General features: G+C 38.5%; 1 protein-coding gene across 5 annotated transcripts in view; it reads right to left on the reverse strand.

Annotated features, from left to right (window-relative positions):
* Positions 1-4,548: 4,548 nt before the first annotated feature.
* MORF4L1 (mortality factor 4 like 1) overlaps positions 4,549-13,218 on the reverse strand; it is a 55,517-nt gene continuing 46,847 nt past the window's right edge. For all 5 annotated transcript variants that reach the window (XM_011983724.1, XM_011983725.1, XM_011983727.1 and 2 more), the window contains 7 exons: positions 11,326-11,351; positions 10,752-10,840; positions 10,002-10,103; positions 8,674-8,762; positions 8,074-8,246; positions 7,383-7,467; positions 4,549-5,313 (listed from right to left, as the gene is read on the reverse strand). In XM_011983724.1, the coding sequence (XP_011839114.1) occupies positions 5,229-5,313; positions 7,383-7,467; positions 8,074-8,246; positions 8,674-8,762; positions 10,002-10,103; positions 10,752-10,840; positions 11,326-11,351 (649 nt within the window). In that variant the 3' untranslated portion in view covers positions 4,549-5,228. The remainder of the gene's footprint in view (positions 5,314-7,382; positions 7,468-8,073; positions 8,247-8,673; positions 8,763-10,001; positions 10,104-10,751; positions 10,841-11,325; positions 11,352-13,218) is intronic.

Genomic DNA, 13,218 nt, shown 5'->3' on the forward strand with positions numbered 1-13,218 from the left:
AAAATAAATAAAAAACCAAAGTGCCTAATACGCAAACAAGGTACCACTACGTCAATGCTGTCAGATGACATAAAATATGGCAAAAAAGCTGATGTCTTTCACAAGTATATCCTACTCCTAATGACACAACCACAGCCTACAATTTTACAAATCTATTTCTCCATGAACATGTATATCAATTCCTAACATTGTACCTATTACATATCATTTGCCATTTTACAAGTGATTTGAAAATAGTTAATATAACGCTTTAGAAACAAAGACTACGATTGAAGGAAGTGACCTTTTGGCCGGGTGCGGTGGCTCACACCTGTAATCCTAGCACTTTGGGAGGCCAAGATGGGCAGATCACTTAAGGTCAGGAGTTCGTGACCAGCCTGGCCAACATGGTGAAACTCGTCTCTACTAAAAATACAAAAATTAGCCGGTGTGGTGGCACGCATCTGTAAGCCCAGCTACTCAGGAGGCTGAGGCAGGAGAATCACTTGAACCCAGGAGGGGGAGGTTGCAGCGAGCGGAGATCACGCCACTGTACTCCATCCTGGGCAACAGAGCAAGACTTCATCTCAAAAAAAAAAAAAGAACTTTTAAAAACTATGTATTGAGGCCAGCTATGGCAGCTCAAGCCTGTAATCCCAGCACTTTCAGAGGCCAAGGTGGGCAGATCATCTGAGGTCGGAAGTTGGAGACCAGCCTGACCAAGATGGAGAAACCCTGTCTCTACTAAAAATACAAAATTAGCCGGGCGTGGTGGCGCATGCTTGTAATCCCAGCTACTCGGGAGGCTGAGGCAGGAGAATAGCTTAAAACCGGGAGGCAGAACTTGCAGTGAGCCAAGATTGCACCACTGCACTCAGGCCTGGGCAAAAAGTGCGAAACTCTGTCTCAAAACAAACAAATAAACAAAACTATGTACTGACCGGACGCGGCAGCTCACGCCTATAATCCCAGCACTTTGAGAGGCCAAGGCAGCAGATCACTTGAGGTCAGGAGTTCAAGACCAGCCTGGCCAACATGGTGAAAACCCTCTCTCTACTAAAAATACAAAAAATTAGCAGGTCGTGGCAACGGGTGCCTGTAATCCCAGCTACTCAGGAGGCTGAGGCAGGAGAAGCACTTAAACCAGGGAGGTGGAGGTTACAATGACCTGAGATCGAGTCACTGCACTCTAGAGCGAGACTCAGTCTCAAAAAACAAAAACAACAAAAAAAACAAAAAAACCCCTATGTATTACTTATAGACCACAACCTTTAATTAGAAGCAGTAACAGGAAAAGAAGAGGATGGCAAAAAGCCAGAATACTTGTCAAAATGCACCCTTTATCACAAGCCATGCTTCTTCCTACCCTTCCAGTAACTCTTCCTTCAATCTACTTGAATGATTAGTTCAAGAAATAAATTGAAGACTAAAAATTCTCTAGATTGTACTATAAGGCAACTAATCCAGGAAAATCTCTAACATGGCTGAGACTCAAACTGCCTTGTTTAATAAACACTGGAGGGTAAAAACATCTGGAAACATGCTGGGCATGGTGGCTCACGCTTGTAATCCCAGCACTTTGGGAGGCTGAGGCAGGAGAATCGCTTGAACCCGGGAGGCAGAAGTTGCAAGTGAGCCACAATCGCACCACTGCACTTCAGCAGCCTGGGCAACAGAGCAAGATTCCAAAAAAAAAACACGCCTGGAAATAAAGACCTAGGTTTAAAAGAACGTATTGAGGCCGGCCGCAGTGGCTTACACCTGTAATCCCAGCACTTTGGGAGGCCGAGGCGGATGGATCACGAGGTCAGGCATTCAAGACCAGCGTGGCCAACACAGTGAAACTCGGTCTCTACTAAAAATACAAAAATTAGCTGGGCGTGGTGGCGTATGCCTGTAATCTCAGCTACCTGGGAGGCTGAGGCAGGAGAATTGCTTCAACTTGGGAGGCGGAGGTTGCAGTGAGCCAAGATCACGCCACTGCACTCCAGCTCGGGCAACAGTGCGAGACTCTGTCTCAAAAAATAAAAAAATAAAAAAACTTAATGGTACTAATATTAATATTCATCTAATTTCATTTTTTGGTAAGCAATGATTAATCAGTATGATTTTGATTACATCATTCCAGCTACTTACTACTAATATGTAAGATATTCTGGAGCCACAGTGAGAATTACTAGAAAATGAAAACATTCAAAATACTCTGTAGATTTAATATCCAAAGACCACTGCCTCTTTTACTGTCATCAAGTAAACCCATCAATGCTTTATTCTAATGCCATGTTTAAATGGAGGCAGGAGGCTTAATGAATAATGAAGAAAATCCTGACTTTCAGGTTTTGTGAAGGAACGTTTAAATTTCTAAATATAGAACCCTAAGACTGTTATAATCCTCAGGACACAAATATCTATAGCAGCAGTTCTCAACGAGTGGTGCAGAGATCTCTGCAGTACCTGAGATATTTTCATGCAGCCTAGGAGGTTAAAGCTATTTTAAATCATTGGTTTTTTTGTCAAGTGTACATGAAATTTTCTTGAGGTTATGTGTGTGACAGTATCATTCTGATGACTAACAAACACACATATTTCTAAGTTTTAAAGTTTTAATTTCTACCATAGTAAATACTGATAACATAAACGAAAAGATCCTTTGAGTCCTCAACTTTTTTTTTTTAAGAGACAGGGTCTCTTGTCACCCAGGCTGGAAGGAACACAATGGTACAATCACAGCTCACTGCAACCTTGATATCTTGGGGTCAGGTGATTCGCCTGCCTCAGCCTCTCAGGTAGCTAGGACCACGGGCACATGCCACCATGCCAGGCTACTTTTAAAATTATTTGTAGAGGCCAGGCACAGTGGCTCACGCCTATAATCCCAGCACTTTGGGAGTCCAAGGTGGGTGGATCACGAGGGTCAGAAGATCGAGACCATCATGGCTAACACGGTAAAACCCTGTCTCTAATAAAACTACAAAAAATTAGCCAGGCGTGGTGGCGGGCACCTGTAGTCCCAGCTACTCGGGAGGCTGAGGCAAGGAGAATAGCGTGAACCCGGGAGGCGGAGCTTGCAGTGAGCCGAGATCACGCCACTGCACTCCAGCATGGGCGACAGAGCGAGACTCCATCTCAAAACAAATTATAATTATTATTATTATATTATTGGTAGAGACAAGGTCTCCTCCCCCTATGTTGCCCACGCTAGTTTCAAACTCCTGGGCTCAAGTAATCCTCCCACCTCAGCCTCCCAAAGTGCTGAGATTATAGGTGTGAGCCACCACGCTCGGCAAGCAAATCTTTAAATACCTAACCAGTAACACTAATGTTCAAGAGACTGTGAGTACACATTAAAAAATCACATCTAGGGCTCATTTTGTTAGCAAAAATATTAAACATTCAAACAATAAAGATAAGCATGGCCTCTGCGCCCAAGAATGACACGTAAATTCTTGAAGTGTTTCATTTTTTTTTAAGTCACATCTACATAAACGAGAACATTCAACAGCTCAAAGACACCAGGCAACAACAATCCCTATTTGTTAGAAGTCCAACTAAATAAATCAGTACAGTTGTGACAAAAAGGAAAGGGTAACGAAAAAGAGAACAAGGAAGCCAAATGAAGGAGGCAGCAGGAAGGCAACTATGGGTAGAAGCAGTTCCCTTTAAACAACCCAAGCAAATTCTGCTTCTTTGGAACTTATTCCTATTTCCCTCTTGCACTCATTTTCCCTCTTGTATTGCTGCTGTAACTCTTGCCAACTGAACTTATCTGCTGCTTTGCATTTTAATTCTGTTTTTGGAGGTTTTTTTTTTTTTTTTTTTGAGACAGAGTTTCACTCTTGTTGCCCAGGATGGAATGCAATGGCGCGATCTCGGCTCACTGCAGCCTCCACCTCCTGGGTTCAAGCAATTCTCCTGCCACAGCCTCCTGAGTAGCTGAGATTACAGGCATGCGCCACAACGCCCGACTAATATTTGTATTTTTAGTAGAGATGGGGTTTCTCCATATTGGTCAGGCTGGTGTCTAATTCCTGACCTCAGATGATCCACCTGCCTCAGTCTCCCAAAGTGCTGGGATTACAAGCGTGAGCCACTGCACTCGGCTGCATTTTAATTCTAAGCATCTGCCACCCTCTACCCAAGTACAGACCACTTTAGTGTCTCTATCAAAGGGGAGAAATGTTGCCCTTTACAACCTTTGTGTTATTTTAATATGTTGTCTACTGACATTTTTGGTTGTTTCTAGGGTAAACCCGTAAAAATAAACAATTACAGACAGAAAAAAAGCTGACCATAATTTTATACAGGTAAAAATGCCCTTAATTAATGCTCAGAGTAACAATTTGGGGAAAGTAAAAAAACAGTCATGTAAACTTCTAACTTTTTAGCTAGGACTCAAGACAGCAAACCGCCAAAGCTGCTATGGATTAGCGCTACGTACTAAAGCTAAAGCATTATCATTCCATCAAGGCCATACCAGAAAAAAAGCACACACCTGAAAAAACCCTGTCTAAATACAAGGAATACACAAATATACAATGGTTTTTGTAAGGCATCAACACAAGCACACTGTTTTTTTGAAATTTAAAGAAAAAATTTATTGAAGATCTGAAAAACAATTCCTAAAAGATTGACTTTTCCAGAAAACTAGCTACACAATGCATTGCGTCTATCATGTTAAAACGTGCATTAGACACAAATACAAAAACCATGAAACAAGCCACCATTCTTCAACAATTTGAGCAAAGATAAAATGCCTAAGTAACAACATGGATGACTTGCAAAGGATGGGCTCTTTACTTTAAGCACCATTAAAAAAAAAAAAAAAAAAAAAAAAAGGAGCACAAATGGATGAGTGTGTTCAGTTATATACACTGAATTGAACCTTTGGCACTAGGAATCAGAGCATTTTGTCATATAGCATTAACACGTATTATAAAAGTGCGTAGTGTCAAAGGAATAGAACCACCAGCATTCAAAAGCAGCTTTGTCAACTAGGCAATAAAACACTCTACAGCATATCCCTCTGTTGTCCATCATTGAAAACACTGGCAGCAAATTTGAAATGAAAAAAAAAAGAAAAGAAAAAAGGAGCTATTACCCCTTTTATTTTCTCTGTTTAAAAATCAAACAGAAAACAAACATCAATTGTTATACACTAACATCTTCAAAGCACATCGTTTGTACAAGAGATAGACTAAGAACAAAAATGTGTTTACGGAGATCCAAACATAAGTGAGTGAGAGTGCCTCTCACACAGCTTTCCGATGGTACTCAGGAGGAGCCACTTCGTAATCGCTGGCACTAAACAAAGTTGCAGAATTCTTTGCCAGGTACCTAAAAATAAAATATTCATTACAAAAAATTTTTAAAGTCATTATCTTAATCCAAATCTCTTCCTATATATTATATACATAAGCCACAGAAAACACTTCCCTAAAATACATTAAACTAGACATTCTCTCACAATAAAACCACACATAATGACAATTCAGGTAAATAAGGTTCTATAATAAACAACACTATGCATTATACAAAAGAATGAATTCTGGAATTACTCCCCTATTTCTAAACAGCAAAGAACAGTTATGTCTTCAGAATACCAACCTGGGAGTTTGAACTACCTTTAAGAAACAATTAACCTATTACATGACAGCATTACCCTAAAAGAACATCTAGATATTTTCTTTAGAAAAAAATCGTATCAGCCGGGAGTAGTGGCTCATGCCCGTAATCCCAGCACTTTGCGAGGCCAAGGCAGGCCGATCACCTGAGGTTGCAAGTTCAAGACCAGCCTGACCAACGTGGAGAATCCCCGTCTCTACTAAAGACACAAAATTAGCACATGGTGGCGCATGCCTGTAATCCCAGCTACTTGGGAGGCTGAGGCAGGAGAATTGCTTGAACCTGGAGGCAGAGGTTGTGGTGAGCTGAGATCACACCATTGTAGTCCAGCATGGACAAGTACAAATCTCCATCTCCAAAAAAAAAAAAAAAGAAAAGAAAAAAAAGTCATATCAGGCCAAGAGTGGGTGTTTACCCCTGTAATCACAGCACTTTGGGGGGCCGAGGCAGAAAAATTTGAGGCCAGGAGTTCAAGACCAGACTGGCCAACATGGCAAAACCCCACCTCTACTAAAAATACAAACATTAGTCAGGCATAGTGGTATACACCTCCAATCCCAGCTACTTGGGAGGCTGAGGCACGAGAATCGCTTGAACCCAGGAGGTGGAGGTTGCAATGAGCCGTGACTGCCATCACTGCACTCCAGCCTGGGCAACAGAGCAAGACTCCATCTCTAAATGAATAAACTTTTTTTTAAAAAAAAATCATTATATAAAAGAGAAGGTGAAATGTCAAGTAGTACAGCACATTCCATAAAGAAGGTATTTATCATTAGTAGTAAAGCAAAAACAGTAAATTTTGCCTCGATTCTCAAGTCCACGTTGCAGTTTAAAATTTACTGTAAAACGACTGTAATGAGAAAATTCATATACAGAAATATACAAAGTAGAAACTGAAAACTCCCACCCTTCCTCCCAACACCACTCCCAAGAAATAATCCAGTATTAACTAAGATCCACATTGGAAAGCCAGATCTTATGCAAAGATTAAAATAACGTTTCTCTACAAGTAAGAATTATACCATACTCCTCTACCACAACTTGGCTGTTCTACAAATGAAAACACAGACATCTTTATCAGTATGTTTAGAATGATCTCATCCTTTTAATAAAGTTCTTGTTTCAAATTCTTCACTATTATAAAAATGCCTTCCAAAAACTAGTAGAAACCAGGATTGCCCTTTTCTCCATTTCTTCAAACATTTAAACCTTAGCCAATCTCACAAGTGCTACTTTACTGACAGTTTATACTTCTATCATTATTTTTGACATATTTTTAACGGTCCTTTGTGCTGCTATGGCTGTAAACTTCCTGTCCTACTTTTCACTAGTTTGTTCATTTCTTACCGAAGAACTCTGTGTGTATTAAAGGTACCAGCCATTTATCATAAATGGAACACTACAGAACTATGAAAATATTACATTTGTCCTCTCATTATCTTAACAATTTTAAACTTCGATTCATCTAGAATTTTGGTACACATGTGATGTTTGGTACATGACATCACACAAAGTGTGGCTTTGTTTTCTTCCAAACTGTCAGCTGTCTTATCACCACCTACCAGATTCCACTGCTTTCCCCTACTGCACCAATATGCCATCCATATACCATCTGTCATTTCTGAGACTCCACTATATTTGCACTTACTTACACTGCTCCATTACGGTCTATCTATGCCTGTACCAATACAATGTTTAATGTTTTAGCATCTATACTGCCAATCCCTCCCATTACACACTAATTTTCAAATTCATGTTTATAATTTCAAGCACAGACTTACTTTAGGAAATCGTGAAGATAATTGAGTAATAAAGCAAGGCTCTTCTCATCCAGAGGTGTATAGGCCAACATTGCTCCAATTCGTACTGTTTAAACAAGATAATTTATCCAAAATTACATCCAAGGCAGGAGCACTACAACCATGTATTTTAATTATGTGAGCAAACACCACCAATTCCTTTAAAATACATGATTTTAGGCCGAGCGTGGTGACTCACGCCTGTAGTCCCAGCACTTTGGGAGGCCAAGGTAGGCAGATCACTTGAGGTCAGGAATTCGAGACCACCCTGGCCAACGTGGTGAAACCCCATCGCTACTGAAAATACAAAAATTACCACAGGTGTGGTGGTTCACGCCTGTAATCCCAACTACTTGGGAGTCTGAGGCAGGAGAATTGCTTGAACCCAGGAGGCGGAGGTTGCAGTGAGCAGATCGCACCACTGCACTCTAGCCTGGGCAACACAGTGAGACTCTGTCTCAAAAAAAAATTATAATAAAATAAAAATAAATAAAGTAAAATACATGATTTTTGAAACCCTTGCTCCCAAAGAGATTTTGCTATTTAACATTCTAGACAAAAGTTCAAATTAAAATGGAGTCATGTTTTGGAAAGTGAATTACTTTACCTCTTACTCATTTAGGGAAAACCCCTCCAAAAAGTAAAATCCATTATTTTCCACATGGAATATTACCAAATAATCTGAGGAGATGTGGCGCTCCATACACCTGGGACATGGGTGCATCGGGATGATCTGCAAGAATTTCGGCATACTGTGGTCTCTCAAATTTGTAGAGTAGCTGGGTGCCCAACATTACGTTGAAGTATTCTTTTATCCCTGCCACAACTTCATTAACCGCATACTCCCTGATAAATGAACAAAAATATTCCAAAACTGGTCAATGAAAAGAACTGAGATACAGAATAATTCAACCAATTTAAAGAATTAAAAACTGAGCTAGTAACAATGAACCATAGCTGAGATGTTTTAAAAGGGCATATGAAAGCAGGGTTTGACAAACTAAAGCAATTAAGATGCTTCTTACATTTTCAGATGGTTAAATTTTAAATGGTTATACAAAATACCTACATGATAGCTTAAATTCTGCCTAAAAATATTTACTATCTGGCCCTTTAAGAAAAAGTCAGCCAGCCGATTCCAGTGTCAAAGCAGTGAAATTCTATTTTGCTAGTTTCTGGTGGTACTGGTTCGGAGTCAGTACAAGTTTCAGATGACTTATTTAGAAGCTTTTTCAAATGTCTTTGAGTGTATCTGAAAAATGTATATTCTTACTTATTATCTGTGTTTCCACGAGATTTCTTGTAATTTGCATAATCCTCAAGAATGGAATCCACATTCTTCTTGGCAGGAAGATAAAAGAGCTATGAAGACAAAAACATGCTTAAATATACGCATTCTCTTTTTTAAAGAAAAATTATACCAGGCAAGTTTTTATACAAAGATCAGGTAACAGTAACAGTATTTCAAATTAGGAGGCATTCAGCACTTAAAACATGGATAATGTAGCTGAGAAACTAAAAATTTAATTACAGACAGTTCTCAACTTACAATGGTTTGACTTAATTTTCCAGCTCTCTGCTGGGTTTATTGGGATGTAACCCCATTGTAAGTTTTGGGGCATCTATATATTTAAACAGTCAAATGTGGCTAATGAAACTCTACTGGACAGAACAGCAAAACTTTTAAAAACGTCAATCTGTTAGACACACAACAGACATGAACGTGCCTTTGTAGTATTACCAAGTAATCATTTACTGTTATGCATATTATTTGCTAGACCTAGTCTAAAGCATTAAAATAATTATCTTTTCATCCTCTCATTAGCATTGTCAAATAGGAACTACTATTCCATTAAATGCAGAAACAAAAGCACAAAAAGACTAAGAAACTTGTCCAAGCTCACAAATAATAAGTGATACAGCCATGGCTTGAATCTTTGCAGTTTAGCTATAATTGCATAATCCTCCAAAGGATTCAAATCCAGAAAAACCGTATCCACGTACAGACTGATATGTCTCTTAAGTCTCATAATCCTCAAGCAGTCCCTAATCATCTCCCCCCACTATCCCTAACCCTACCTATGCCATTTGTTTAAATAGCTTCGTTTGTCCAAAAAATTCTCAATTATAGAGTTCAATGACTGATAAACATGTCGCTCCATTAAACATCTTATTTCCTGCAAACTAATAATAGACTCAGGCGCTTAGTAAGATTCAGGTTCTTTTCAGGGTCATGAACACCTTGCAGGTGGTGGTGTGTGCTTTCTATGTCCTACCATCAGCAATGACAATAAGACAGTAAACACGTGCTTCTTTGCCTTTACGAATTTTCAGAACAAGTTCCTGCCGTAGCAATCTCCAAAAACCAGTTATTTCCACCTTTATCATTACAAATTCATAAAATTTATATGTGAACTTTTATTCTTCTCCAAGTTATTCTTTCTAGTAGTAGTTCTAAAATGTTCAGCCTCTAAATTACAGTATTATTTTATCAGTCATGCCTTAATAATTCAAGTCAATATAACACTTTTCTTTAAAAACTTTTTTTGCTAGCAGGAATGTATCATACAGCTTAACAATCTGGGTAGCTTTTCAAGTTACCTGTTTTTGCCTGGTAATTAAGTCCCAGTCGTCAACAAGCCACGGTTTTAGCTCTTCAGGAATCTTTACTTTAACTTCAACTCTGTTCATGAATGTTTCCTCCTAAATAGAAATAGGAAGAGTATTAAAAACCTAACCTTTCTTGCTAAAGCTCAATACCAAACATGGAAGGGAGCTGACTTTTAGAAGCACTAGGGATAAATTCTTAAAGTAGCCAACCACACATACAGCTGTACTGTCATTTTTAAAAATCGTAAATGAAAAAGACCACACATAGTTTGCTGTTGGGAGAAAAGAATCTGACCCGAACTATAGTCTATTTAGAGCATTTTCTTGTAAAGGTAAAAATTCTTCAGTAAGGTTCCTCTTGTTCAGGAAATGAAACACACTGACTTGATATATTTTAACTTAATATTTTCTTATTTACCATTGATACCAAACAACTATTCCAAACACAACCATCTTAAAGGTACATCTTTAACTCATAAAAATATATATCTAACACCAAAGAAATAGTCTTGTAGGTGAAGGTTACACAACAAATGATGATTAACTGGGTAGGTAAATCTAGAGCTACAGGTGAAATAAAGATGTACAGAAACATATACTTTACCCCAAAAGAGAAAATGTTTAATTTCAAGAATTAACCATGTAAGCAAATCTTGTAGAGAATCAAAGCTCCCATGGTTATGTCATATAACTGAGACTAAAAATCCTAACATGCTACTCATAAACTCAAGAAAAACTCACATTTTCAACAGTAGGATCTACCCGGGCCCTCTTCTTCCGAGGAGGCTGAGGGGTCTCACTGGTACTGCCACCATCTCCATTTCCAGGTGCTGTAAATGTTGGGGGGGAGGAGTCTCATTTTAGCTAATTTAACAAATTCTATAAGGAAAACAGTCTCTTGACACATTCTCCCTTTTCATTATATTATTTCTCCATTACACAGCTGTTACCTGAATCTAAGTTAAAGAATCATATTCCCACCAAAAATACAACTTTCACGAAGAGCTCTACCAAACATTTAGTATAGGATTTAGTATCACCACCTTCCATTTATTTATAAATGTTATCTTCTCAGTGGGAGTAATTAAGACTAAAGCAGATGAAAATAAATGCTCACGAGTTTCTCCTTGGTAAAAAAAAAAAAGGTCTCTACCACCATGTACCTATTTTATAACACTGCTGTGAAACACCTATTTGAAATAATCAATAAATATAAGCCTACTCCAAAATTTCATAGCTTTCAAAATAGTCTAACTAAAAATGTCAATGTTATAAAGGTAACATAAATTAACGTTAAGAAAGTTAATATTCTTACTTTTCTGTTTGTTCTTTTTTGTTTTCCTAAAAGGAGAGAAAAAGAAGAAAAATAATTATTTCCAGTAAAACTGCCTTTGTTTCAACTCCCTTTATCAGGGTTAAGTTCACAGAGAAATACTAACTTGGATAAAAGATCAGGTGGTAAATCGTGTCCTACTCAGACACAAGGATTTTTATTAACAACTGGTTAAATTCCCATTTCTCTCCACATAATAGAAAAAAGTAAACCAAGCCAGGCGCAGTGGCACATACCTGTAATCCCAGCATTTTGGGAAGTGAAGGGGGGTGGATCTCTTGAGCTCAAAATTTGAGACCAGCCTGGGCAACATAGCAAATCTTCTTCTCCATAAAAAATACAAAAATTAACTGGGCATAGTGGCAAGCGCCTATAGTCCCAGCTACTTGGGAAGCTGAGGTGAGAGGATCGCTTGAGCCCAGGAGGCCAAGGCTACAGTGAGCCGAGATTGCACCACTGCACTCCAGTCTTGGTGACAGAGTTTCAAAGACAAAAAAACAGAAAGGCAAACCAAGAACACTTTAGTAAACAACTTCGTTCTTCCAAGGTTATATTAATATGTGTTATAGTATACACTACATTATTAGACCCACCAAAAAAGTGTCAAAGGTTAAAATTTTTTTCCAATTATTTCTGTTCCCCAAAATATTAATTTTTAGATTTGTATATTTCTTTTGTTGTTGGGTTTTTTTGTTTTGTTTTGGAGACAGTCTGTTGACCAGACTGGGGTACAGTGGTGCAATCACGACTCAATGCAGCCTTGACCTTCTGGACACCAGCAATCTTCCCGTCTCAGCCTCCCAGGTAGCTAGAATCACAGGCACACACGAACATGCTGGGTGAATTTTTCTGTTTTTATTTTTTATTTTGCAGAGATAGAGGTCTCTAGCACTATGTTGCCCAGGCTTGTATACTTAAGTACCAATCTGTTATTCTATTCTCACTGGTCCAAACTTTGTTTCACTTTATTTCTTCTCTAAATTATGTTCCCCCCTGTTCAATACTACACACTCCATAATCCCACATTTAGGACAACACTTAAGTCTCCTCATCTTGATTATCATCTCTAACAGCAACTTAACTCATGTCTACTTACATACTGCCAAATGGAAAATTGCTAGTTTTGCTTTTTTATTTTATTTATTTATTTTTTTGAGACGGAGTTTTGCTCTGTCTGTTGGGTGATCTCGGCTCACTGCAACCTCCTCCTCCAGGGTTCAAGCAATTCTCCTGCCTCAGCCTCCCAAGTAGCTGGGTTTATAGGCACCCACCACCACTCCCAGCTAATTTTTGTATTTTAATAGAAACGCGATTTCACCATGTTGGTCAGGCTGGTCTCAATCTCAAGTGATTCGCCTACCTCGGCCTTCCAAAATGCTGCTATTACAGGCGTGTGCCACCATGCCTGGCCTAATTTTGCTTTTTTACATTATTATTTCTAGACCACAAGGGAAACAGTTTATAAAGCCCATGATTATAGATTACTTTCAATGGAAAGATACTATAACACCTGGATTTTTTTACTTTTCTGTAGCTTTAAATAATACTTATAAATGTTATTAATTAAATATATTCATTTAATTTAGGTCTAAAGGTTTGACAATTAAAATTAACTTATGTTTGGATATAAATACAAAAATCTGGCCAAACTGAAGTATAGGTTTTCTCTGTTAGTTTTGTAAAAATCTGTTGGACTGTACTTCTCGGACAAAGTCAACCATGAACTTTAGTCGCACATGTCAATATGTGGAGACTAAGGGAAACCAAGAGTCCTCACACTCAATCCTTTACTCACTCACTCTATAATATAAAACTAAAACACTGACAAGTGATCTCAACTCTAAAGTAAGAGATATATAAAATATACAGGTTCAG

Source organism: Mandrillus leucophaeus, unplaced genomic scaffold, assembly GCF_000951045.1.
Source record: "Mandrillus leucophaeus isolate KB7577 unplaced genomic scaffold, Mleu.le_1.0 Scaffold254, whole genome shotgun sequence".
Classification (NCBI taxonomy): domain Eukaryota; kingdom Metazoa; phylum Chordata; class Mammalia; order Primates; family Cercopithecidae; genus Mandrillus; species Mandrillus leucophaeus.